This window comes from Vicugna pacos, chromosome 31 (genome assembly GCF_048564905.1).
Source record: "Vicugna pacos chromosome 31, VicPac4, whole genome shotgun sequence".
In the NCBI taxonomy this organism is placed as follows: Eukaryota; Metazoa; Chordata; class Mammalia; order Artiodactyla; family Camelidae; genus Vicugna; species Vicugna pacos.
Window position 1 is genome coordinate 22,782,882 of NC_133017.1, and position 26,220 is coordinate 22,809,101.

Sequence of the window (26,220 nt, forward strand, 5' to 3'; positions counted from 1 at the left end):
CCTGCCCAGAGCGCAGGGAGTGCGTATTTGTGCTTAGACGTGAACCTGGCGTCCTTCAGACACGTTGAGGAAGGCAGTGGGGAAGAAGAGGCACTTGTCCTCCTTTCTCCAGGAAGCAGCCAAGGTCAGGGATTATTCAGGCATCCCTCCACCCTGGCAGGGGAAGCGGCAGGAGGGAAAGGACCAAGAAAGCAAATTTGGGGGACCACGAGCCCTTCAGCATCCCCGGAGCGTGAAGGGAGAGAGGCGCAGGAACACAGCTGGAGGGACCTTCAAGGACCAGCGTCTCCGCGTGGCACCTCAGAACCGCTTTGTGTGCCTGTTGTCCTGTCGGGTGGTCACCCCTACCAGGTACAACATCACAGAGGTCGGGGGGCAGGGTGAGGGACTCAGGAGACAGCCACGGGCCAGCCCCGCGGAATCCCTGGGCTTTGCAGGGAGGTTAGTTATCTCACTGTCAGGGCTGGTGGGGGCCACGGGCTCCAGGGAGGTTGGGGTTGCTTGATGCCCCTTTGCTGGCTGCGGGGCTTCCGGTTCACTGCCAAGGATGTGCCCTGGAGGAGGAAGCAGGGGACTGGGGAGTCGGGGCAGAAGTGACCCAGAAGTCAGATTCCTCAGGCAGACACATCCAGTGGTATCAAGAAAGGATTAACTCAGGACAGGTAGAGATCGTCAGCGATGGCCGTGGGGCTCCCCTGCTGTGTGTGCGCAGAGACCTCAACAGACAGGCCACGCCTTTGAGCAGACAGAACACACTCAGGCACACATGGACAATTCCAGATACCAAAGGCCACGCTCCCCAGGGGACCACAGGGGACCAGGGTAAACACCCTGACTCCAGTCCCTCTGTGAGTTCTGAAACCTGCTAGGTGCCTCCCCTCCCCTGCCCCAGGCGCAGACTCACACACACTGGATACACTCAGTGGGTATAAAAGCCAGCCCGTGGCGGGGATGACGGGAGAGTGAGGAGGGAAGGGGACCTTCTTGAGAGCAAGCCCTCCCCTCCTTCACCCGCCCCCGTCCTTCTCCCACGCCCACCCGCCTTCCGGAAGATTCAGTGCCTTCTGTTGTGAGATCGCCCTCTTCTGCTCCCGAAGCAGAGCCCTCCCAGGGGAGCTACAGGAGGGCTTTTTACCAGCCGGGTTCTTCCTCCTCTGCCTTGTTACATCCATCCCTTCTCACGCCCTCACAGCAACCAAACTGGTGATCTGCAGTTTGCCATCGACGCTTCATGAAGCAGACCGCTTCTCCCCTGCCCTCAGCCCTGTTTGCGGCTGGGGATGACCCATCGCAGGTGGCTGGGCTGCGGGGTGCGGGGCTCGGTCTCATCTTTAGTCTGGCTCTTCTGGTCTGAGTATTTTTAAAGCAGTACCTCGCAGCGTAGAATGATTTTTCCACTCCAGCCCTTCCTTCTCTCTCCTTAAAGAAAGTTATAAACGGGAAGAAAGCTGGCTAGGGAGCCAGGAGGCCAGGCTGCCAGCCCCAGCCCTGCACTGGCCTTGCTATGTGGCCTTGGGCCAGTCACCAACCCCATCTCTGGGTCTCCTGACTTCTTATCATGGAGCATTGAAGCCGCACCCCTGGGCTCTAAACGCTTTTCTGCGCTCCATCGTTCCACTCGTGATCTGGTACCAACTTGTTTCGCATCCTACCGATGGCCCCCCGACTCCTGCCCTCTTAGGACGGGCCTCATGCACAGGTGGAGGCATCAGGTGGGTGGTGTCTGTGCTGCCCTGGAAGGGGCTCTGGGGAGTGGTACAGCATTAGTGAGGGGCTCCCTGCATTTCCCTCTCCCTGGCTCCTGGGGTGAAACTGAATGTGAGGTGGCTCACCTCCTGCATTTTCCTCGGACCGAGGAGCCTGGCCTGGAGGGTGAAGGGGACCGCGGTGTGGAGCTGGGACAAGAAGGGTTAGAATTCTGGAGAGGTGGAGCCACACAGGCACTCCACAGCCTCAGAGATCCTCAGGGAACGTGAGACATCACCCACTCAATTCAAGGCGCTGAGCTGTCTGATTTGCCAGAGCCTAACCAGGTGCTGACTTTGGTGCGGGGGCCAGGGATGTCATGTAGCCAACGGCGTGTTGCTACTGCCCTTTCCCCAGCCCTGGCCCATGTTGCTCATTTAACCTTTTACTGTGTCCTTGAATTGCAGGGAGAGAGGGGATATGCCGGGGGCAGGGATCACAGATTCTTCCCTACTGAACCTGACCTCAGAATTCTTCAGGGAGCCACAAGATGGTAAATAGGTAAAAACTCAGTTTGAATCCCCATCCAAGACCCTGTTGGTTCTGATGCAAACCTACTATCTTCAAATTCTCCCTTCCAGGAAGTGCCCGCAAAGTCTGCACTCTGGGGAGGCAAGAGTTTGGCAGAGAGGGGGGCCATCTGTCCCCTGCATGCTGGCCTTCGGAGTCCTAACTGGTCCTGGGTTCCTTGTCTCTGACCAGGGGAGGTGGGCGGGAGTCCAGCCAGATTCCCCGCCTTCCTGGATGCCTCACCCAGCCCCCCATTTAGGATCCGAGTCACAGGTCTTTGGACGCAGGGGGAGAAGCGGCTCCCCTCGCCGGCTCTGCCCAGCTCGCGGGGCCTCCGCGCCGGGTGGCACCCAGTCGTGACTGCAGGAGGGTCGCCTTCTGCTCGGTCACGTGGGAGCCGCCGCTGCGCTCGCAGCTGCGGGGTTACATCTGCATGAGCTTTGCATGTCACTGCGGCTTTATTTTTGGAAGGGAGAAGGGCAGGTTGGGATCGGTGGGTAATCACGGTCCCGAGGAGGGCCGTCAGTCAGCGCTGCTGAGACGCAAGCTGCCCACCGGGACGCAGGGAGGCTCAGCCAGCAGCTGAACGCCAGCCGCGCGCGCAGAAGGCTGCGGGGCAGGACGGCTTTTGATTCCTCCCCAGCAGTGGGAAGCCAAATTGCTTCCGATTGTTCACCCCGATGGAATGACTCAGCCTGCCAGCGATTTTCCTTTCACTCTCTGCCTTTCCACGGAACCCAAGCGCACTTAATTGAGAGCTGCGTGGTCCCCGCGCGCCCCTCGGCGCCCGCAGCCTCTCCCGGCGCTGCCCACGCTCCCCGCCCCCTCCCGCCTCCATCCTCGCCTGTCTTTCATTCATCCATTCGCCCAAACAAATAGGCGCTGAGCTTTGCGCGCTGGGAGGTTTGCAGACTCGGCTGAGATGATTAACCAGCTCCCCGGCTCACCCCTGCCCCAGCCCTGGCCCCAGCCCCTGCCCGACACTTATTTAGAGCAGCAAATGGGAGGAGAGGTCAAGGACAGGCATACGAGCCCTGGAATTCCAGATAAGGAGGCCGAGTCGGGCCCTGTGCTGGGGGGAGGGGCGGAGGGGCAGGGAGAGAAGCATCTTGAAAGGGGGCTCGGCTAATCCCAGGCACGCGCCCCATTCACCCTCCTCTGCCGGGGAGCTGGCTGGGGGCCGCCCACCAGCCTCGAGCAGCCAGCTCCCCCCCTCCCCGGCCCCCCCACCCCGACCCCAGCTGGCAGATGCCACGGGCCGGCTCTCACTCACATCTCTGCAAGGCCCAGCTGCCCTCCTGCAGGCTGAGAGGCGGGGGTCTGGCGGCTGCCAAGCCCCCTCGAACCCAGCCCTGCCCGCCACGGGGAGACAGCAGGGATTGGGGGCGGGGCTGTTGTCCTTCCCTAAAGGCTCTTTGAACTTCAGGACATGTGTCAGTTGTGGCGTATTTCCATACTGCTTTACAATTTCACAAGCGCTTTGGTTTGCCTTCATCCGTTGTGTACTCTTCTTCTAGCTGTGCTCAAGCATTTTCATAAGTGGGGGTTCATTTAATCCTGACCGTTGCTCTGTGAGGTGGGTATCGGCTGTGCTTCCCTAACACAAAAGGAAATGGAGGTGCTGAAAGGTTCGCTCTCCTGCCAGATGACAAAACAGATCCATTGATCTGTGACTCCCTGCCCGATGGCTCCCGCCCGCCCGTGGGACCCACAGCTGTGCAGGCACCGGCCCTGCCCTCGGGGAGTTGCCCCCAAGGGTCAAGCAAGTCACAGCAAGGCAGGACCAGAAAGTGTCTTGGATGCTCACGTCCTAGAGCTGGGGTGAGGCAGAGCCAGGGCTGGGGTCCCGGGTCCCTGACTTCCCGCCAATTGTCTGTCCATTATAGGGCTCCCCGTGAAGAATGGCGGGTCTGCACACGCTGGGGCTATCCGCACCACATGGACAGAGAAGCAGGAGGGAAGAATGTAACGGGGGCGGGGACAATGCCAGAAAGTGGGTGACCTGACAGCGTCTTCTCCCAGGGGGCTGGGGGGTCAGAGGGCAGTGCCTCAGTTGGCCTGGGCTGCCGTAACAGAGGATCACAGACCAGGGGCTTAAAGAACAGACATCACTTCTCAGTTCTGGAGGCTGGGAGTCCAAGATCAAGCCACTGACAGATTCTGTCTCTGTTGAGACTTCTCTTCCTGGCAACATCTGCTTTTTACTGTGTTCTCAAATCATGGGCAGAGAGAGAGGGAGAGAGAGGGGGTCTGAGGTGCAAGGAGAGACTGAAAGACAGTGAGAGCAAGAGGAGAGAGAGGAGACAGGAACTCTCTGGTTTCTCCTCATAAGGGCACTAATCCCATTATGAGGGCCCCACCCATGTGTTCATCTAAAACCAGTTACCTCCTGACACCATCACACTGGGGCTTAGGGCTTCTCTAAAATATGAATTTTAGGGGGACAGAAACGTTCAGTTCATAATAGGCAGACAATAGAGTGAGAATCTTTACCTCACTTCTATACGAAGGGAAAAATTAAAAACCACTGGTGCTGCGGGCAGAGAGAGCTGGCTGTGATCCAGCAAGCTCCTGCCACATCCTCTTGAAACTGGTACTGCCTTTTAAACTCCTTTTTAGTGTCTCTGCCTTGTCTCTCAAACATCCCCCTGAAAACAGAGACTCTGCCCTGTATTTCTTTGTCTTGGCCCAAAACTTTGCACAGGACTGGGAGGTAAAGGAGAGGGTGAATTTCCTTCTCCCCGAGACGACCAGTTGACTCCGGTGAAGTCCGAGAGGTGAAAGTTTGGGTTGAAACCCGATTTGGATTCTAGTGTTGTAGGCTTGGCTTCCAGTCTGCATGTGTGGGACCCCCCGTTGAAGTCACATGTACTCCGTGTGCCGACCTCCCCTTCTGTGAGCGTGGCCGGTGATCCCCGAACTCCCTGCGAGCTGATTTTATTACAAACATGTATTAGGCACCTACTGTGTTCTTGGCCCTGTGCTGAATACGATGTGAGATACAAGGAAGCTTCGGTCCCATCCCAGCCTTCAAGGAAGCTTACAGATCGTGAGAGAGGGAACCCTTCAGCCCTGAGAAGCTCAGTAATGCGACAGCTGCCCACAGGAGGTGCTGGCTGAGCACCGAGGGAGCTGAGCAGCAACTGGGCCCAGAGGACGGGCTTCCTGCAGGAGGGAGACAAGAGCCAGGCCTGGAAGAGGGTCCTTGTCTTCCTTTAAAAGGAAGCTGACGATTCACAGCCATGTTCAAGTACTTTGTGAGAGGACTTGCTCCTCTCCTTCTCGGCACCTGACGTGATGCTCACATGTGGTCCACCCTGAGGGGCCACGTGAATGAGTAACAGCGAGTGTGAAGTTCTCCGAGTTCCTCAGATGGAACTGAACGTGAGGAGGCACAGGTGTGGTTCCCGTGGCCAAGGGGAGATGTTGTCCTGGAACAGTGATGCTGGCAGAGCTCTGGTCCCCACCCGCAGCCGCCAGCCACGCCTGGAGGCCGGCCAGACAGCTTCCTCTGCCTCCCCAGGCACCGAGCCCATGGGGTGATTGAGCATCTGATCATCTCTGAACGGAGCAGAACTGCCTGCCCAGAGGATGGGGTCCCATTTGTACCAGGTGGCATTACACACGCACACTCCCCACATCCCCTCCTCACACATGTGGCCCACATAGAGCAGGGCACTGTCCCCTGACCCCCAATCTGGAACATAGAACCCAGTGGTCCTTGTGCTGTTGGTAAAATGGAAAGGATACTAGTTTCAGGTCCAGAAGTCCCTTCCCTGCTCTGGGCCTCTGTGTCGTCTCTGTGCAGCGAAGGAGTTAGGGTAAAGGATCTCTGAGGTCCTGCGTGGCTCCAGTGTTATGGGATTTGACCACAGGAAATGCTGCCCTCAGTGTCCAGGCTGTCTCAGAACAGGGAGGCCCTCCATCACCTGCAGCAGGAAGAGCTCTGTATTTGCCGAAGCTCCCCCACTCCTCAGGTCGCAGGTTCCTCCCTCCCGCCTCTGTTCTGCTGGTGGCACCCTCTTGTTAATGACAGCAGCGTGCCCCTCCTCCACCCCAGGGTAATAGGGTGAAGTGTGATCTGGGGGGTCTCCTCCCACCCTTGCTGCCCTCCTCCGATCTACTGGCCAGTAAGCATCTCAGATACCTCCTCTCCTTGAGGGTATCAATTTAAGGAAGGGGGGCTTTAAAAACAAGACATCTTCCAAGATTCAAGGAAAATAAATCTTAGAAAATTTCCCACATACGTGGAGAAGAAATCATGCACAAGAGGGTTCTTGCAACAAAGTGGGACCATCTGAGTGGGGACTGGTGAGGGGAATGTGGTCACTGCCACGGTGGGCAAGGAAGGGACACGAATGCTCCCAAATATCAACTGTTGAGCAAAGCCATTGAGGGTTGCAGAGTGAGCCCCACAACAGGGTACCATTTCTGTAAAGTAAAAACCGCAGCAATGCGTAGAGTGTTCTTATATGCTAAAAACACAGTTAGTGATGAACAAATGTACCCACAAAATTCATGCTAAGGCTGCCCCTCCGGGGAGCAAGATGGGGCAGGTGGAAGGAGTAAGGAATGGAGAGTTCCACTTCGAGATGTTTTACTTCTGAAACAAACGTGCCCACATTTGAGCAGTTGTCAGTTCTGCACGAGTTATTGTAGTATTTCAGTATTTTAAAGATCGATTCAAATTAGAATTAAATAGGCGAAAACGCTAACAGTGGCACAGCAGGAGCTGGCGTGAGCTTTGCGGAGAACTCTGCCAGCGGGAGCCTTGTTCATCCCAGGGTGGGTGGGCGCCCCCTCCAACAGGCCTTCCGCCTTGTGACTCCCTTTGAAGTGGGTCCGGAGTCTGTGCAAGTCCTGGGAAGCAGGGCTGGAGTCTGGGTGTGGGAGGCGGGGGCTGCACTGAGGTGAGACAGACTATTTCTTTAGCTTCACTTCCTCCCACTTCCTCCCCATCCTTCTACCTCCCCGGTCTCTGAAAGGAAGCAGGAAGCCATTAGTTAAGTCAATAATCTAAGGCCAAGTTATCTGGAACCCCAGAGCTCACGTTTGATTCGCCAGAGGGGGGATGTATGCATCTTTTTTAAAAACTGGGTCTGTCGAGGGGTTTTCAGGGTCAAGGAACCCTAAGAAATCATAGCCCAAATGTTGGAGCAGGGCATGTTTGTCAGGAGGAGGGTGTTGAGAGCTCTCATTAAATTCTCAAGAGGTTGCAAGGAAGAGCTGAGTTGAATCTACCCGTTCATAGTGTGGTTGGAAGCGGAGCCCAGAGAGGGCTCGAGCCTCTGCACCAACGAAGGGGAGGATTATGTCTTGCAACTCAGTCTTTGTCTGCTCCCCAGGTTCCAGGGTGTCGTGGGGGCAAGCAGTCACGCCGAGACCTCAGTGGCCAGGGTGCCTCTCAAATAAACCCCACTGTACGAGAGAATATCGCAGAGAACCATCCTGGAGAATAATAGAGAAATAATACTCATAATAACCAGAGCTGGTGACTTTTCCAGTATATATTTTTTTGTGGGCAGTGGTAATAAGGTTTTATTTATTTTTTAATGGAGGTGCTGGGGATTGATCCTAGGACCTCGTGCTTGCTAGGCACACGCTCTACCACGGAGCTCTACCCTCCCCACCAAACTCACTTCCTTTCTGTTCCTCTAAAATCAGTTTTCTCGACCTCAGCACTGTTGACGGCTTGGGTCAGATGATTCTCCGTCGTGGGAGCTGTCCTGTGCTCCAGCTACCAGAAATCAGCGGCATCCCCAGGCATGGCAGTCAACGGCTCCTTGTTTCCAAATGTTGCCAAGCCAGCCCCAGATACCCACTGCTCTAAAACACCGAGCCCAAGCTCCTGCCTACCTCAGGGCCTTTGCACCTGCTGCCCTCCCTGAGGGGCCAGTCTCCCCAAGACCTCCGTCAGGCTGGCTCTTCTCAGAGGCCCTCCCTAGACACCAGAGATAAAGCAGTGGACACACAGACACAGAGGTACACACACACTCCTGCCCCTTTTCTGTCTTTGGCTTTTGTTTTTCCTTCTAGGCACTTACACCTCTCCTTCCTTCCTCCTCCTCCTCCCCCACCTGCACTTTGCATAGTACTTGGCCCTTGTCGGTTGCTGAATAAATATTTGTGGAATCCATGCCCAAATGAACCCCCCACACCGCAGCCGCATCAGCTCTGCTCAGTCTGCAGGTGACATTGCTGGGCAGTTACTGAGGACACACCCCGATGGGTGTGTTCTGGTGTGGGCGCCCCCCGCCCTTGCCCTCGGTGCTGGAGGAGGCTGCCTCAGGGCGCAGGCACGGCTCCCCCAGCTCCATCGCACAGCTGGTGCCCAGTGGGTGCACTGGGTGGAGGCACCTGGTGGGAAAGTACCCGGCAGAGCGTAGGGATGCCCCACTGCCTGGCGTGGGCGGTCGTGGGGAGGGAACCGGGGATGGAGATGAGGCGGGCATGACGGAGGGAGAGAAGGCAGGGAGCACGAAGGGGAACAGCCCGGACTGGGAAGGCGGGAGGTGGCTGGAGGCTGAGCATCCCAACCTTGTGGGTGACCTCCCCAGGCTGGCAGTGGGGACACAAGGTGGGCGCCTGTGGATCCTCCTCCTCCCCAGCCCCGAAGTCTGAGTTTGCTGTGGGCAAGGCCATAGCCACTTCTTCCCATGGTGTGCGATGGGAGGGTGTGTAGCATTATTTCTCCCCTTCCTGAGACGGATCCCTTTTCAACTCCCTGCCTCTACCTCCCTATTCCAGAAAGAGCTGTCGGAGGGATGTGTCACCCTGGTGTGAGCCCTGGTTCGCGCTGGGAAGGAGGGGGCAGAGTGGACGGGGAGGGGCAGCTGCCGTGGGGGTAGCAGCAGCTCAGAACCCGGGGCGTCCCCAGGATTCTGTGGCCCTGGCCTGTCCGGGGCAGCGGCCCCCACGTGGGGGGAGGTCACGTGGGGAAAGGGGGCAGGTGACACTGGTTCCGGGGGCATCTCCTGACTCCCCTGGGGCCAGATTCTGAGAAGTATACGGTAGAGGGGTTCTTTTCTGTTTTGGGCTGTTTTTCTCTTTTCCTCTCTTCTCAAGATTTGCAGTCTGACTCGCTGGATTTCTTCTGTAGCATCGGTGGAGGTCACTCAGAAGGTCACGGCGATGTGCCCAGCATGAGGCGCTCTGCCTCCTTTGCTTTTCCCCCTCTGGTCCTTCTCGCCTCTTCCTTTCCCCTTCTTGGATCGCCGAGATCTGTGTGGCAGCTCCCTTTGGATGTACTCCTGGCCAGTGGGGTTTGTTTCCTGGGAGTGACAACGAGCCCTTCCCCTGTACCTCCTGAGGGCAGAGACAGCAAGGCTGGCGGGGGCGGGCAGGAAGGCCTAGGGTCTGGGAGCGCGGATGCATCACAGCCAGGTTTTCTGTGATGCGCTCTCCAAGTTGAAAACCGAACAAGTCTAGACACTTAAAGGTAATTAGTTTGGCTTCAAGTGGATCTGGGGATAATCTCAGACTTCAAAGTGCCTCTGTGTGTTGAGACGTGGGGAGTGGAGAGTGGGGCTCGGGGCTAAGGGACAGGAATGCACTCAGAGGATCAGAGCCAGCATCCATCACCTGTTCCTCGCCCTGGCTCCCAGCATCACTGGCCTCCTTCCTCTCGGTCCCCTAGGGCCCAGCACAGTGCTTGGGCTTCGCACATCATCCAGCTGTCGCTCGGATGAATGGAGGAGCTCACCTGTACCCAAAGCCTTGTTGTCTCTGCCCAAGAGGGAAATGATGCTACGGCTGGAGGCCACGGAAAGTTACCCCGACCATCCCCCACCCTCCGCCAGGCTTTCTCTCTGCCAGCCCTGGGGACCGACCTGGCTATCCAGGACAGGACCCCGCCCATCTCTGAGCCTCACCTACAGTCCCCAGCAGTCTGCTCTCCCAGCGAGACAACGGAATCTGAGTCTGGGTTCAAATCCCACCTCGGTCACTGGCCAACTGAATGACAAGGGCCAAGTCTTCTGACCTCTGAGTTGTTGCCTCATTTTCCTCCTTTTTGTTCTAGGAGTTTTGCTCCTAGACAGAAGCCTCTAGAGCTGAGATTCTGGGGGAGAGATACAATAAGCACGTTGAAAAATAAGATCATTAAAGGGTAAAGCAAGTGTCAGGAAGGAAATAAACAGGTGGGGCCAACAGAAATGGGGGACATGGGTTTTTTCCCAAGGATAGGCAGAGAAGGTCCCTGGCGAAGGTGAGATTTGAACTGAAAACTAAGGGATGAGAAAGGGGAATCTGCGTGCGGAGGAAGAATCTGGCGGTGGAGGCGGCGGCTGGCGGGAAGGCGCCTGGCTGGGTGGGAGAAGGCTTGGTGCCTTCAAGCGACAGGAAGAAATGAGTGGGGCTGTCATTGCAGTGGTGCGACTGGAGCGGTGGGCAAAACCAGGGCCTGCCGGCGCCTACAAGGCTTAGGGGGGCATCTGCTCTACTCCAAGCACTGGTCGGGGAGCTTCGGAAAGCTTTCACCAGGGGGCGTGATGCCGTGACCCCCCTGGATGCTTAAGACGAACAGATTGAGCAAAGACTTATTTGGATCCGTCTCAAGGTCCCAGTGAGAGGAGAGAGCAATGCAGCCAGAGAGCTGCAAACAGATTAATTCAAAGTCTGCCCGGTGTTCTGGTTCTGCTCCAGCTGTCATATGCTTCTTAAAAACACCCTGGTCTTGGCCGTCTGTGGACCTCGCCCTCCCCTGGACAGCACCTGCCATGGGCCAAGCAGTGCACTTGGCTTCTGTGCGTCCACTTCATCCTCACCCCCGTCCGGTGAACTTGCTCTGATTTCCATCTTGCAAGCAGAGAAACCTCAGAGGTTAATTTTCAAATTGAAATCTGTCTGATTCTAGAGCCAGCGGTCTTGTCTTAGCCACACTGCCCGTGTACATGCCCACAGCTGTGTCACTGGACGGGGAGAAGGCCAGTCGCCGGTTGCCCAGTTGGTACAGAACGTGCAGGGAGCAGGAGAGTCTTTTGGCCCAAACGAGCTTCCCTCCAAGGGGGCAGCAGTGGAGTATTTGCCTCATGGGAACTGGAGGCCTCAGTTAAGCAAGAGATGGAGGGCCTGGGGCCTGAAAAACACATTCTGTCATTGTCAGCTGTTGGATGAGCAGAAACTCCATGCTTGTAAGTCATGCTGTTGGGGATGGGGCGCCGAGACGTCGCGTTTGGAAGGGAGAGAGTTAGTTCTGGAAAATGAGATGTGACCCCTGAAAGTTGGGCAGGGATGATGAATGCTGGAGAGAGCAAGGAGGGTAAGAATAACCACAGAAACCGCAGAAAACACCTCCCATTTATTGAGTGCCCACTGTGTACGAGGCTTTCAGTAAATGCACCGACCTATTCTCTTACGGTGGTACCCGGCAAACGGCTCGTAACGACCCCTGCGAGGCATCACTGTGTTTCCCCGATCCTAAGAGGCCGTCCATTTAATAAAAGCTTTGCGTCAAAACGCATGCGTTGTGCTTGCACAGTGATGTTTCGTTGTGCTGTGCTTTTACGATCAGAATACAGAATGTATCTATTCGTAACGTAACCACCTTATTCCTCAAGATGACAGTGCACGGTTGAATCTAAGCCTTCACAATCAGTCTGCAGAGTCTTCTGGCTCCCTCAGCCAGGTCCGAACGCCCTCGTCACCCACCTGGGACGTCTTGCACCCCTCTGGGATTGACAGGGTGACTCAGGGCAGAGTAAAGAAGGCAGGACTCCTTCTGCATTTCCTGTTTTATTAAACTTGTAGTCCTCCCCCCCCCTTAACTGGATCATCTATCATTCTTCGAATGCCTGAAAAAGACCCCTCACCATGCATGACGCCCACACAGCCTTTCCTAGCTCTGAAGAATCGTGTGACCCGCCCAGGGCGTTCCTCTGTCTGCTGATTGGCAAGGTCGTTTTCAGCACTGATTACAAGAGGCATTCCTATCACTTTAAAAAACATTTTAAAGTATGTCTTAGAACTCGTATGTGGAACTGAAGGTTCAAGATGCTAAAGAGTTTGCCTCGCACGTCATAGCTAGTGGGGGGAGCGTAACTGGGAATCCAGTACAAGGGTACAGTTGTTTCTCTCCCCTTTTCCTCATGAACCCTCTTCAGTCAGGCCTTTCTTCCCATCACCCCACCAAAACTGCTCTTGTCAAGATCACGGGAGCCTCCACATGGCCTAATCCACTGACCGGTTCCCAGCAGCCATCTTCCTTCACCGGCACTCAAGGCCACCATCCTCATCCTCGCCTTGCGTGGGTCTCCTGCACCTGCTGGAGCCGTCTCAGTGTCTGTTCCTCACTCTCCTCACCTTCCTGACCTCTGAGAACCAGTCCCCACGCTTCTCTTGTCTTCCTGCCCTTGCTTTCACCTGGTCTCAGAGCTGGCTTCTATGCACAGGCAGCTTATATGCGGAAATCTGCCGCTCCCACCGCTCCGCACCCATCCTGCTGCCTACTCGCCACCGCTCCACCGATGTCTAATGGGCTTTGCAAACCGAGCGTCCCAACTCAGACTCCTATCTCCCACCCCCACCTCATCCCACGCCGACTCCCGCTGTGGTCTTTTGCATCTCAGTAAATGGCAACTTACTTCTAGTTGCATGGCTGAAAGCACTGGGGTCATCCTGGACTCCTCTTTCACTCCCTGCGTCCAGTCCTTTAACCAATCCTACCCGCTCGACCTTAAAATTACATCTTAAAATGGAATCCATAGCTCCCACCTTGGCCCAGCCATGTCACTCCCCCGCGGTCACTGGACCACCACTTCTACTTAGGCCATTCAGCTGCCCCTTTTCCACCAGCAGCCCAGGGTGACCCTCCCCAGCGTAAGGCAGCTCACGCTGTCAGCAGCTTAAAGCCATCTGGGGGCTTCTTACCTCAATCAGACTAAAAGCCAAAATTCTGACTTCTCCATCCCCCGTGGCCCCCATTGCTAACTCCCCTCCAGCCAGACCCGTCTTCTTGCTGGTCTCATATACGCCAAGCACCCTCCACGCGGGGACTCGGGGCTTTGCACTTGGGCCTGCTTCTGAGCATCTTCCCTCTGCCCCCGGGTTTCCACGCGGCTTGCTCCCTCATGTTCTGAAGTTCTCTTCCTGTGATACCCAAAGAGAGGCCTCCCTTGGACTCCCTGCAGAAAATAACCACCTCCCAGAACTGCATCCGACTCTCTCTGCTTTATTTCCCCCCGCCATAGCACATAGATCCCTTGAGGTCGGACACATGGATCTGTTTTTAGCTTGTCCACACTACACGGAACACGAGCCCTGTTGAGCACGGGGAATGCAGCCCTGCATCCCAGTGCTGGGAAGAGCGCCTTTCCGAAGACGAAGGCTCCCCGTGAGTGTGTGCTGAACTGCACACAAAGGGAGAATGAGTGTGGAGCCCGGTCACAGAGCAGGGCTGAGCTCCTGTGAAGAGAGATGTGCACGTCTCTGCTGCCCGGACCTAGCGGTCGGAATGCCTCCTCTAGGTCACCGGCAGGGACCGTCCCAGCCCGACTTCTGCTTGTGTCTCTTCCAGGTCGAGGCTCTCCCGGGCTCCATGAGGCTTCTGCTATGACCACAGTCTCCTCGCGGAGCCAGGACTGCCCCTTGCCGCCACAGCCTCTCCGGGTCCCCACGCCGCCCTGCCTGTCCCCGGCCCCGTGTCACCATGGGCAGCGTCAGTAGCCTTATCTCTGGCCACGGCTTCCACGGCAAGCACTGCCGGGCCTCACAGTACAAGCTGCGGAAGTCTTCCCATCTCAAGAAACTCAATCGGTATTCAGACGGGCTCCTGAGGTTTGGCTTCTCCCAGGACTCGGGTCATGGCAAGTCCAGTTCCAAGATGGGCAAGAGCGAAGACTTCTTCTACATCAAGGTCAGCCAGAAGGCGCGGGGCTCCCACCGCCCTGATTACACTGCACTGTCCAGTGCGGACGTAGGGGGCCAGGCCGGGGTGGACTTCGACCCGTCCACCCCCCCAAAGCTCATGCCCTTCTCCAATCAGCTAGAAGTGGTAAGCGGGGTCTCTGGTGGGGCTGGGTGGATGGGAAAGGCAGGAGGCAGCACCCGGGCTGGAGCGGGGGTGGTGGGGGTTTAAACGCTGCCATCTCCACGAGGCAGGGAGATGTGGTGAGAGCAGGAATTCTCAGCCACAGCAGAGAGCAGAGGTTGGTCGAGGAAATGGGCGTGTGGGTCAGTCCTCAGGTGCAGAAGTCCCGGGTGAGCCCTTAGCAAAGATCAAAGCAGATGTGAAAGCTTTTCTGAGCTCCACTGGAATTACCAAGGCAGGGCCGACAGCATCCCCAAGAACGTGGGAGGGACGGGGACTCAGTCACTGCCTGGAGGAGCGGGTGGAGCGCTGCCTGCTGGTCCCACTTGTGGACTCACGGAGGTGGCCTTTCCCCCCCTCTGCTGCTCTGGTGGGGCAGCAGCTCCTGCTCAAGCTGGCCCCGAAGTCTCTTTGGCTGGGTAAGGACTGAGTTTGGTACCATCATCAGCCTACAGGGATGGGGACAAAGGGTCCTGTGTACTCAGAAATCCCTGCTGGCAGCTCAAACTCCCGTGGGTCCCACCAGCAACCACTGAAAACATTGCTCCTATTCAGTGCCCTGGCCCCACCTCGGGGGAGGACTCCGTGGAGCTGATAAGCTCAGGAAATGGCCCCATATGTCTGTGCAGGGCTCTAGGCTTTTCAAAGTAAAGGGCTTGTAAACTGTGAAGCCTTCTACCAATGAAAATGACAACTGTTATTTCAAGCGACCCCTCCAGCCCTTTGAGGAGGCCACGGTCAGCATTCTTGCCCCCGGACCACTAGAAGGGGCAGCGAAGGTGAAAAAAGGACAGCACATCCAGCGTCCTTAACTGCATCCCACGGAGCCCCAGACCAGAACCCTGGCACCTGGGGGTGGGGGGGTGGCTCTTAGCCAGAGAACCTCAAAGGGCTGTATATCATCTCGGGACAAGCTGGTGACAGGCTAGTGGTTCAAAAACAAAGATGCCCTGTGATTCTTAGAGATCTCCAGGCTCAGAGAGAGATTCACCACCTTCCGCTCCTTCAGAGCAAACAGGGGAGGTTGCGGTGGCCCCTGACCAGGAAAGTGCCACGTGGTGGGCACATACACCCGACCGGGGCCATGTTGGGGGAGACAATGGGGTCCATATGGCGGTTTTCCTCCCCAGGGCTCAGAGAAGGGGGCAGTGAGGCCCACAGCGTTCAAGCCGGTGCTGCCGCGGTCCGGAGCCATCCTCCACTCGTCCCCCGAGAGCGCCAGCCACCAGCTGCACCCTGCGCCCCCGGACAAGCCCAAGGAGCAGGAGCTGAAGCCCGGCCTGTGCTCCGGGGCGCTGTCCGACTCCGGCCGGAACTCCATGTCCAGCCTGCCCACGCACAGCACCAGCAGCAGCTACCAGCTGGACCCGCTGGTCACCCCCGTGGGGCCCGCCAGCCGCTTCGGGGGCTCGGCTCACAACATCACCCAGGGCCTCATCCTCCAGGACAGCAACATGGTGAGCCTCAAGGCCCTGTCTTTCTCCGACGGGGGGAGCAAGCTGGCCCACCCCAGCAAGGCGGACAAGGGCCCCGCCTGCGTCCGCTCCCCCCTCTCCACGGACCAGTGCACCATCCAGGAGCTGGAGCAGAAGCTGCTGGAGAGGGAGGGCGAGCTCCAGAAGCTGCACCGCAGCTTCGAGGGGAGGGAGCTGGCCGCCGGCCAGGCCTACGAGGAGCGGCCGCGGCGCTGCCCGGACGAGCCGGAGGGGCTGGAGCCCAGGGGCAAGCTGAAGGCCGCCTCCCAGAAGAGCCAGCGCGCCCAGCAGGTGCTGCACCTGCAGGTGCTCCAGCTCCAGCAGGAGAAGCGGCAGCTGCGCCAGGAGCTCGAGAGCCTCATGAAGGAGCAGGACCTGCTGGAGACCAAGCTCAGGTCCTACGAGAGGGAGAAGACCAGCTTCGCCCCCGCGCTGGAGGAGACGCAGTGGGAGGTGAGGCCGGCGGGCGGGCGGGCGGCGGCTCGGTCCCCCAGCATCCCCAGCCCCTTCTCCAGGTCCTCCTCTGGGTTCCGGGCAGATGCCCGGGCAAACTGGGCTGAAGTGCCGGCTTCGTGACCCCAAGGAGGGGCTCCCGGGGTCACCGCGCTGGGGGTGCACTTAGTCTGGGCGTCCTCCTCCCCCCACCGCGGCGCCTCGTGGCCAGAGTTGAATTTACTGTCGGAGTCATTGTCCGAGAAGCTGGAATAGGAGAACTGGGTCCCGGCCGGGCTCTCGGGTGGCTGCCTCACTGCCTCTGCTCACGGAGGCTCAGCGGGAGCACAGGACACCCCGAGTTCACGCTGCTCCCAGAGCCCACGGGAGAGTGTGGGGTTCATCCCTGACTTTGGAGGGAAGGGGCTCCACCAGGCCTCAGGGATGGAACTGGCCACTCCTCACAGAAGTGCAAGCGGGGCTTCTACTTGGTGGGCTGAGATGGACACAGAGAACAAGAAGAAAAGGGCTCACGTCTGCACGCACACACACGCTCAGACACACCGGGAAGCGGGGCGTCTGGGCCCGGCCTGGCCTGGCAGCGAAGCAGCCTAACCCCCACGTCCTGCTCGCTTCCCTCACCCGAGAGGCCTCTGGAGGGAGGCGGTGGGGGACCAGCAGGGGTGCGCGCATGGCATTCACCTCAAAGACTCCTGCCCTGGGAAGGGGCTGCGGGCTCACTGTGGTCAGACCAGCACCCAGGTGGGGCGTTCACACTGGAGCTACCGGTACTTGTCCTGGAAATCTGAGTGACAGGGGTTATCCGGGGTAGAGGAAAAGGATCGTTTTGTGGAAGGGATGGACGAGGGCAGCAGGCAGGCGGGAAGGGAGAGTCACTTCCTGTTGCCGCGTTTCCCGAAGAGGAGAGGGCCTTCCTCAGCCGTGGGCCCAGCGCCTTCCTCTTCCCCACCGATGAAGGCTCAGCAGACCCTTCCCCAGCCAGTCCTCAGCCAGGGCCGGGGGACCCTCAGGGCGTCTCAGACGTCCGCCAGGGCCGGCATTCATACCCATCCTTGTTGTCCGACTCGGAGCTAAGCTGGACCTTGCTGCGACCTCGTTCCCAGGCTGTCCTGTCAGGCTATATACTAAAACAAAACAAAAAAAAAGAAATATTCACAGTAACACAGAAATATATTCCAAACATTTATCATAATAATAACAACCCATAGAGTGTTTACTGAGGCCAGGCCCTAGGTTCTTTCACCTAACCCTTCCCACAGCCCTATAAAGTCGGTGCAATTCCTAATCCTCAATTTTCAGTTGAGGACACGGAGGCACAGAGAGCAGTTTTAAAAGCAAACGGCTCGTCTGATGTCTTGCCAAGGTCACCGCATAACAGGTATCAGAGCCCGCTGGGATCCCAAGAGTCAGGCCCAGGATCCACAGTTTTAATCACTACGTTGTGTTGCTACCAAGCTGATGGATCTGGGATCCATTTAGGTCCAGTCAGGATTCACAGCCAGGCCCAGGCTGCACCCGCGGCTCTGCCACCCTCTCCATGAACAAATAGTGGCTTGGCCTTGGGGAGGCAGCCTCCGTCCCCACCAAGCGTCCTGGGCGGGGCTATACGTGCTTCCTGGGTCGTTCATGAGAGCAAGGGGTGGTTTCTACCCCGAGAGGAGAAGTGAGGAATGTCACGGTAGCCTCTGGTCTTCTTCTGAGAATCCAGGCTGTTGGGGGCCCAGGGCCTGGCCTGCATTCAGGCCAGCTCTCCCACGGCCAGCAGGAAACACTCCAGTGACACAGCCAGCCAGACCGGCCTCAGACTTCAGCTGAGCCACGTGACCCCAAATGGCCAAGACCCCAGAGACACATGGATCTGAGTCCGTGCCTTTGGCTTTATTGGCTGCTCTTGGCCGACTTTGGATGGGGAGTAAGAGAAATGGTGGAGGAGCGGGGCAGGAGGAGAACCTGTTAGCTCATCATCTGGCAGATTCCAACGGGGCGCTGTCTCTGAGCCAGGCTGCTCGCAGGGTGTGGCCGTGATTGGGTCAGTGTAGTCTTTAGCCCCAGGAGGGAGGAGCAGACGGTGGGCTGTGTGCAGGGGTGAGGCCGGAGGGTGCCGGCATGAACACGGATGATGGGAATCTGGCAGACACCGAAATCAGTATCACTATGTTAATGTGGATGGTGGCGCTACCAGCCGCGGGCAACGTAAACCCCAGATCCCTGATTTACGCAGAGCCAAAGGTTTGGGAACCGCTTGCGATTCAGACTGTGAGTCGGGGGCGAGGCTGGCGTGTGGACAGACCCAGGCAGATGGGAAAGAGCCTCCCAGAGGGGCTGGGCTTTCTTGGGCACCATTCTTTTAGGCGGCCGGATGCGGCTTCCCCCGATGCTGACTCTCACCTCTCACCTCTCGGCCCTCTCTCTCCCCGCCTCGCTCCGCCCCGCGGCAGGTGTGCCAGAAGTCCGGCGAGATCTCGCTCCTGAAGCAGCAGCTGAAAGAGTCCCAGACGGAGATCAACGCCAAGGCCAGTGAGATCCTCAACCTGAAGGCGCAGCTGAAGGACACGCGGGGCAAGCTGGAGGGCCTGGAGCTGAGGACGCAGGACCTGGAGGGCGCCCTGCGCACCAAGGGCCTGGAGCTGGAGGTCTGCGAGAACGAGCTGCAGCGCAAGAAGAACGAGGCGGAGCTCCTGCGGGAGAAGGTGAACCTGCTGGAGCAGGAGCTGCGGGAGCTGCGGGCCCAGGCCGCCCTGCAGCGGGGCCGGGAGGCCGCTGCCGCCCCCGAGGACGTGCCCGCCCTGCAGCGGGAGCTGGAGCGGCTGCGCGCTGAGCTGAAGGAGGCGCGGCAGGGCCACGACCAGATGTCCTCGGGCTTCCAGCACGAGCGGCTGGTGTGGAGGGAGGAGAAGGAGAAGGTGATACAGTACCAGAAGCAGCTGCAGCAGAGCTACCTGGCCATGTACCAGCGGAACCAGCGCCTGGAGAAGACGCTGCAGCAGCTGGCCCGCGGGGACGGTGCCGGGGAGCCCTTTGAGATTGATCTGGAGGGGGCGGACATCCCCTACGAGGACATCATCGCCACCGAGATCTGAGGGGCCTCCCGGGAGAGGGCCGGGGACCGGCCTCGGGGGGCAGGGGTGCTGAGCCCCCGTCAGCGAGGGACCCCTCCCCATCTCCCTGCTCCGGCCTCTCTGAGAGAAGCCCAGACCTGGGAGCCTCGGGGGGAGGGGAGGGGGGAAGAGGGGCTGCAACCTGGCCTCTCTCCACTTGTCCCAAGTCCCCGCGCTTAGCATCCCTGCAGCCCGCCAGACCTCTAGCTTTGCCAAGAGATGAGTTGCGGGATCTCCATCATTCGGTTAAGGGCTCCCTAAACCTTGGCCTTTGTTCAGATACTTAGAGATGCCCTTTTCCCAGGAATGGTGGCGACTGCCGTCAAGGCCAGTGGCCTCCCCAGGACGGAACCCCCCTTCCACCTCTCTTCCCACAGCCTCTCCCCCTAGCCCCGGGACACTCTGGGATGCCTTGGGAATAGAATCCAGCCACTTGTGAGCAGAAGCTTGGGAACCCAACCCGGTCATAACCTAAGCCGTTTTCCCCCATCCACAGAGGTGTAGGGGTTGCAGTGGGGTGTGGGGACCATGGCAGGTTGCAGAAAGGATGGAAGAACTGGGGCCGCCCAGGACCGTCTAGACTCAGCAAGACCCAGAGAGGGTCCGAGGGAGAAGCCAGGCGGTAACAGTCAGGCCTGGAGGTGAGCAGGGTCAGCAGCCTGTGGATGGCTGGTGGCCTTGGACCTCCATAACCACTCTTCTTAAAGCCATAGACCCAAGGTTCTGGGGTGGGTGCTGAGAAGGAGAGATTGAGGGCATCATGACACAGAGAGGGTGTGACTTCCAGCTGTCCCCAGGGGAGCCTCCAGATCTGTCCTCGTGGGACCCGAGGTGGGACTTTCCCCACCTGGGTCAAGCTGACTAGAGGCGACTCTGGTTTGTTTTTCTTTCCCAAGAACCAAGCCTTTGCTTGGATCCAGAACAACGTGTGTCCACTGAGATGGCGCAGGGCGGTCTGGGCATCCCCCGCTTCGCCCACGGCTCCAGCCAGCTGCCCGCTGTTTCCTTTCTCCAGGGCTCAGCGGAGACGGACTTTACAGGTCAGGGAGGGTCCCCCGAGTGCCAGTGGCCAAAGAGAGTAGGAGACACCAACGCAGCCTCTGAACAGCCCCGGGGCCCCCAGCTGACCCCCCTCCACCTGCAGCCCCACGGGAGCCCCTTGTCAAGGACCCAGGGTGCCTGCTGTGGGCGGGGCCAGGGCCTGCAGGAGGCTGGGCTTCTGAAGATGTGCGGATGTGGGGAGGAGAAAAGTGGTTTCTTCAGTTGCTTGGATCAGGGAATTTTCTTTTTCTTTCTTTCTCCTTCCTTGTCTTTTCAGAAGCACGCCAGATCTCACAGGCAGCCGGGCTGTTCCATGTTCTATTTTTGACTCTAGCCACAGCTGCTGTTCTTACGGCAGCCAGCCCTTGCTGGATTCCTGGGCCTCATGCCTGCGTGCTGAGAGGGGTTCACCAGGGTGGGAGGGACGAGAGAGTCTGCGGACACGACAGTCCCAGGCCAGGGCCCCCAGTTCTGCCTCTCCGACTGACTGCTGGCCCGCAGCACCCCGGCTGGGAGGGGAGAGCACCTTCTCCTCCTGCCCCTGCCCCTCCAGGGCCACCACATCCCTTCCCTGAGCCTGGGCTGAGGGCAGGGCCGCCACCCGGCCGTTGGCTCTGCCTTCCGTTCCCCGTGTTAAGTTGCGCCTGTCCTGCCTTCGCGTGACAGAGGAGCTTTTCTGGAATTTCAAGCCATTACCCTTAGTCATTAGCTAGATTTAGACCTGGAATCGACAGGTCAAGAGTCCCCTTCCTGCCTGAGGCCAGTACCCTCCACTGGCCACATGCAAACCCCCAAGTCAAAGATGACCCCCTCCCTGTGCCACGGCCCTCGGTCCCTCCATCTCCACCGGCCTGTGCCTTGTTTGAGTCCTTCCTTCCAGGGAGACTGCCTCACGGGATAGAGAAAGGGGCAGCTTCCCCCTCCCCAGGCTGGACCCCCTCCTCCCCCCGCCAAAGAGCGGCCAAAGCCCCGTGCTCTACCCTCAAGACCACGCCTGCAAAGAGGGGGGTGCTAAGCCTGGGGGAGGGCACGGAGGGGCAGAGCGGCTCCGCCATGGTGGGACCCTTCCCTGCCCACTGCCGCATCCCTGCCCAGGCCCAAGGGTGGCGGCCCCAGAGTGCAACAGTGTCCTGTAACTTAGCGACATTGCCGCCCGCCCTGTGGCTTTTCTTCCCTTCCTTGTGCGAAAACCTCCCTGCTATTCCCGGACCTTGCCAAACCCAGCCTGTCTGGATGGAGGCTCTGAGCAGCAGAGGCTGAGCTGGGGGGATCCTGGGAGTCGGCCACACGGGCCTCCAGGCAGGCGGCCTGGCCCAGGGCCAGCGGGAGCGCGCCGCCCCTCCCTCTGAGCTCTGCTGCCGGCTTCCTCTGCTCCCCAAAGGATGATGAAATGTCCCGCTGTCTGCAAAGCGACAGTGGCATCCTCACCACCTCACCACAGAGGGGACTCTGCCCCTGGGCCCTGGAGTGACCAGGCTCTCACGTGGTACCCGCCTGGGGTTTCTCCTCTGGCCACTGTGTCCGGCTAACTCCTACCGGGCCCCCGTGTGCACTGAGCCCCGTGGGGACCAGGGCGCTGCCTGTCCCCTGAGCCTCCGCCCCTGCTCTCATCCCGGCCCAGGCTGGGCCGTCCCCTGGGTGAGAGGGGTGCCGGGGGAGGCCAGGCGGGGCTGCTGGAGCGGCAGCTGTGGGAGAGGGCTTCCCCTGCGGGTGGCTGTGCCCCTGTGCGCGTGGAGGCTGCCGCCTCCTCCGGGGCCCACCTCCCGCGCGCGGCCTCTGCCTTCGGAGCGCGAAGCCCCGGCTGAGGCTGGCTGCGGATGGACTGGCGTTTGGAAGAATATGTACAGAGTTATTTTTTCTCTTGGCTGTGTCTTGTTGTTTGGTTTGCTCTGCTTCTGACAGCTTTATTTTATTTTTGATGCCCCCTTTTGGCCATGTAAACTATTTCTGGTAATTTTATGTTTTTATTTATGAATAAAGGATGCCATTTCTCACGCCCTCCCACGCTACTCTTCTTGCCCAGGCTGTGGCGTGGTGGCTCCTTGGGGGCCTCTGCATTTGGAACAAGATGATGTCCGTCCCCACCAGCAGAGGAGGCGGGGACAGTCTTGATGAGGGCTGGTGGGAAAGCAGGGGCCTGGACCCCAGGTGGACTTCCAGCTGCTCCCCGCCCCTCCGCAGCCCTGTGACTTCTCTGTGTATGGGCCCTAGCAGACCCTGAGGAAGGGGGAAAGGAGACCAGGGCCATGGTCCTCTGCGAAGGTGGAGGGTCCTCTCCTAAAGGCACCCCACACACACCAGGCCCAGCTTCAGGCCTCCGTGCCTCCCTCCTCCAGCTGCTCACCTCACCAGCCAGCTCCTTGGCCTACTGCATATGGCCTCTTTGGCAGGAGACCAGAGTGGCTATTGTTGTCACTACCCTGGGGCCTCCCAGTGGCCATCTGTCCAGCCTTCTCCGTGCCAACCTGCCTTGTTCACCTCGACAAGCGTTCCCTCCTGCTCTGGGATCACAGCCGAGGCTCAAAGGGCTTTTCTGCTCAGGTGGCAGGGGACAGAAGGGACGTGTAAAGAGGGAATGGAAACCACAAGGCCGTCTGTGGAACACATGAGGGGGTAGCTACGTGCCTACAGGAGAGATCCGGGTCTCCGGGAAGGTGGTAGGCAGGGGAGGGGGGCCTTGGCGGCAAGGGTGGGGCGTAAGAGGAGTGAGGAGGAGAGGAAAGAAAAGGGGCAGGCGTTGGCACAGCCAAGGCCTACCCGTCTGTCCTCACAGGTGACGGAAGCAGCGCCAGAGACAGGCTGGGGGGTGGGGGCGGACAGCGTGCCGTGAGCCTTCAGAGCCCAAGGAGGGTCGGGCCGCCAGGCAGGGACCAAGCCCACATCCGTCCAAGTCCAAGGCCCCAGCACTGGGGCAAAGGGCCATGTGAGGCCTGGGGTGGCCCTTCTTCCTCCTGGCTGGGCCCACGGCTGGCTGGCTGCGACACTGGTGACACGCACTGGAACGTGCCTGCCCCTCACCGTCCTGCGTGGTCCCCTGACCTACAGTCCGGGAGGCCCAGGACTCACCCAAACCAGTCAAGGTCAGCAGAAGCGACGCTCCCCCAGTTCCAGCCTAAGTTCAGACGGCAGCCTAACCCTGGCGGCGTCCACTTTCATACTCCTGGGGGCCCTGAGCTGCTGTGTGAGAAGTCCCTCAGGCTAGCTGGAGAGACCCCGTGGACCACGGGGCTGTGGGGTCCTGGTGAGCCAGTGGCCAGGATCCAGCTGACCCCGTGGATTTGCTCCCCCTCTTCCGCCCTTCCCGAATTTTGACTGTGAGCACATCAAATGGCAGCGTTTTTAAGCCACTTAATAAATTTGGGATGATTGATTATGTGGCATAGAAAAGGATTAACCACCCCCCCTTACTACCCCAGCGAGCCCCTCTCCATCTACAGGGCTGGGGGGCTCTAGAAAATCGGGGTGCCTGGAAAGGGGCGGGGCCGTGGGAAGACAGTGGCCGGAGGGGCAGCAAAGTGGGGAGCAAAGGCTTGCCGACCCCACTTGTTCTGGAGCGCTGTCAAGGCTGCAAGCCTTCCGTGAGTCCTGGACCTACTTTTTATTTTAGAAAAAGAAAAAACAGAACAAAAAGGAATATATATATACAGAGAGACGGAGAGAGAGGCTCTCGTCCCCCTGAGAACAGGCAGCGCCGGCCTCCCCTCGCCGGCACCCGGAGCCCGTCCCAGGGTCTCACGGAGCCGTGGTCAGACCGTGTGGGCGGTGCCCGCCAGGAGGCAGGCCGGCCAGCGATCGTCCCCAAGCAGGCCCCGCAGCAGGTGTTTTCTGAATTTATAGGAGGAAGGTCATGCCACCCCAGATTTCTCCCCAGCCCGGGCTTCACAAGGCCTGAAATATCACCATTGCATTTATTCATGGATGCGTGCATGTACTTACACCATCCCACACTTGCTGGGAGCGCCCACTCAATGCCAAGCTCTGTTCTGGAGACCAGAAATAGTACAGGGGTGAACAGAAGCAGTTTCTCCTGACGGAGCCCACTAACGAGTAAGTCAGGTGACAGTCTATTCCGAGAGGGGCGATGAAGGAAGTGACCGGGACATGAAGCCGTGGTGCACAGGTGGTGCTGTATCTGGAAGGGTGGGAGTGGGGACTGGCTCAGGGAAACAAGACTGGAGAACCGAAAGATCCCTCATGTCACCATTTTGGGGGACTGTGCCTGGTCCTTTCCCACCTTGGCATCCTCTTCACCCCAAGTTCAGTCTCTCAGAAACCTCACCTTCTCTGGGGGCCCCAGCGGATCTCTTCTTGGCGGGCAGCTCACAGCACTCCTGTCACCTCAGCTTGTCCCCTTACTGCTCGCTGACCCTCTCGGATGGCAGCCCTGAGCATCCTGTAATCGCGCCTTCCTCTCCCTCTAAACAGCCCCTCCCAGCACTTCCCGCGAGGCCCCCTGAGAAGCCGGAAGCATAACACATTGTTCTTCCACACGCAAAAACTGCAAACAAAATCTGGGGAAACGGCACAACCCTTGCATAGATGCCAAAGGTAAAATCGCATCTTGCCATGTAACCTGATAGGGAGATGTTTTAATTAACTTACCCATCTATACATTTTTTTCCCTTGGTCTGTTTGTTTTGGTGGGAGGGGTCTGCCTCGCTGGGTCCCCAAGCAGAAGTTTATTCGTCCGACTGCATAATCTAGATCATTTTCCCATGATGTCTCTCATACACCAATCTCTCCTTGCCGTTGGAGCATCGCTGACGCACCCCCCCCAGCCTTTCCAGCATCCTGTCTATCCAATCAGATCCTAGATCCTGTAGAATCTACTCCTTAAAGCCTCCTCCTTGCCTCTTTTCTTCCAAGATCTACTCACCCAGCTGAGGTCATCCAGAGAATCACAGAACACCCAAGACATCTTAGACATCTTCTGATTCCACCCACCCCACTTTTACAGATGTGCAAGAGACAGACCAGAGAGGAGAGAGGACTTTCTCAATGTCACACAGCTAGTGAAAGACGGAGCTAGTGATCTTGACAACTCTCAGATCCCTGCTGGTTTCTTTGCCCCAACTCTGGTCCATCAAACCCGTTGACACACAGCATTCAGGCTTGCGCCGCGCCCCATTCCCCACCGCCCAGGGCTGTGCCCACCGTGCCCCTCCCTTGCTCAGAACCTTCAGGGGCTCCCCACTAACCTCAGAAGAAAGTCCAGTCCCCTCAGCTGGCTTCAAGTCCCTGCACTTCATGGTTCCACCTCAGCAAACTTGACTCCAGCCACGGTCAAAGCGTCAGCCCCAGAACATCACATCTACCACCAACAGGAGCTCCACACACACGGGGACGTTCCTCCTGGCGTCACAATCTTTATGAAAAAACAGAAACGCACCCTGCTGACCAGTCCTGTGTTCCACCCTGAGATCCGGCTGTGGGAGCCTCGACGGGAGGCAGCACGGCAAGGGGTCAAGTGCAGACTCCGAGCTGCCAGAGTTCACTGCCAGGCTCCACCGCTGCTGAGCTGTGTGAGGTCGGGTAAGTGACTTAACCTCCCTGTGCTCCAGAGGGTCGTTTGGACAATTAGACGAGATGATGCCCTGTCAAAGTTGGCTCAAGTGTTGCTCTTATTTTCATTACTGTTCCCATAATTATGATTATTAGTTAATATAGTGTCATTGCTTCAAGCTGTGATAAACGACAGTGGTACCCAGGCTCCAGCAGCCTCAGCCAAGCCGCATTCCCTGGGGAAACGCTGACTTTATTCTGGCCAGCTGTCCCCCCCCCCCCAGCTTTTCCTTCCCAGCTCTCGACTCCAGAAGGCTGGCTTGTGGGGGAAAGGTCCTGGGAGAGAGGGCGCAGCTGGGGTAAGACAGGA

The 26,220-nt window shown here is 58.4% G+C and overlaps 1 protein-coding gene across 5 annotated transcripts in view; it reads left to right on the forward strand.

The window, feature by feature from the left end:
* The window catches only part of LZTS1 (leucine zipper tumor suppressor 1), a 49,189-nt gene extending 26,843 nt beyond the window's left edge, over positions 1 to 22,346 (forward strand). For 2 of the 5 annotated variants that reach the window (XM_072952764.1, XM_072952766.1), the window contains exons 2-4: positions 13,769 to 14,245; positions 15,412 to 16,209; positions 18,648 to 22,346. In XM_072952764.1, the coding sequence (XP_072808865.1) occupies positions 13,901 to 14,245; positions 15,412 to 16,209; positions 18,648 to 19,289 (1,785 nt within the window). In that variant the 5' untranslated portion in view covers positions 13,769 to 13,900 and the 3' untranslated portion in view covers positions 19,290 to 22,346. Of the gene's footprint in view, positions 1 to 2,153; positions 2,248 to 7,935; positions 8,239 to 8,701; positions 11,388 to 13,768; positions 14,246 to 15,411; positions 16,210 to 18,647 lie in introns of those variants that run through there. The other 3 variants (XM_072952765.1, XM_072952768.1, XM_072952767.1) reach the window with 3 other exon arrangements.
* Positions 22,347 to 26,220: the final 3,874 nt, after the last annotated feature.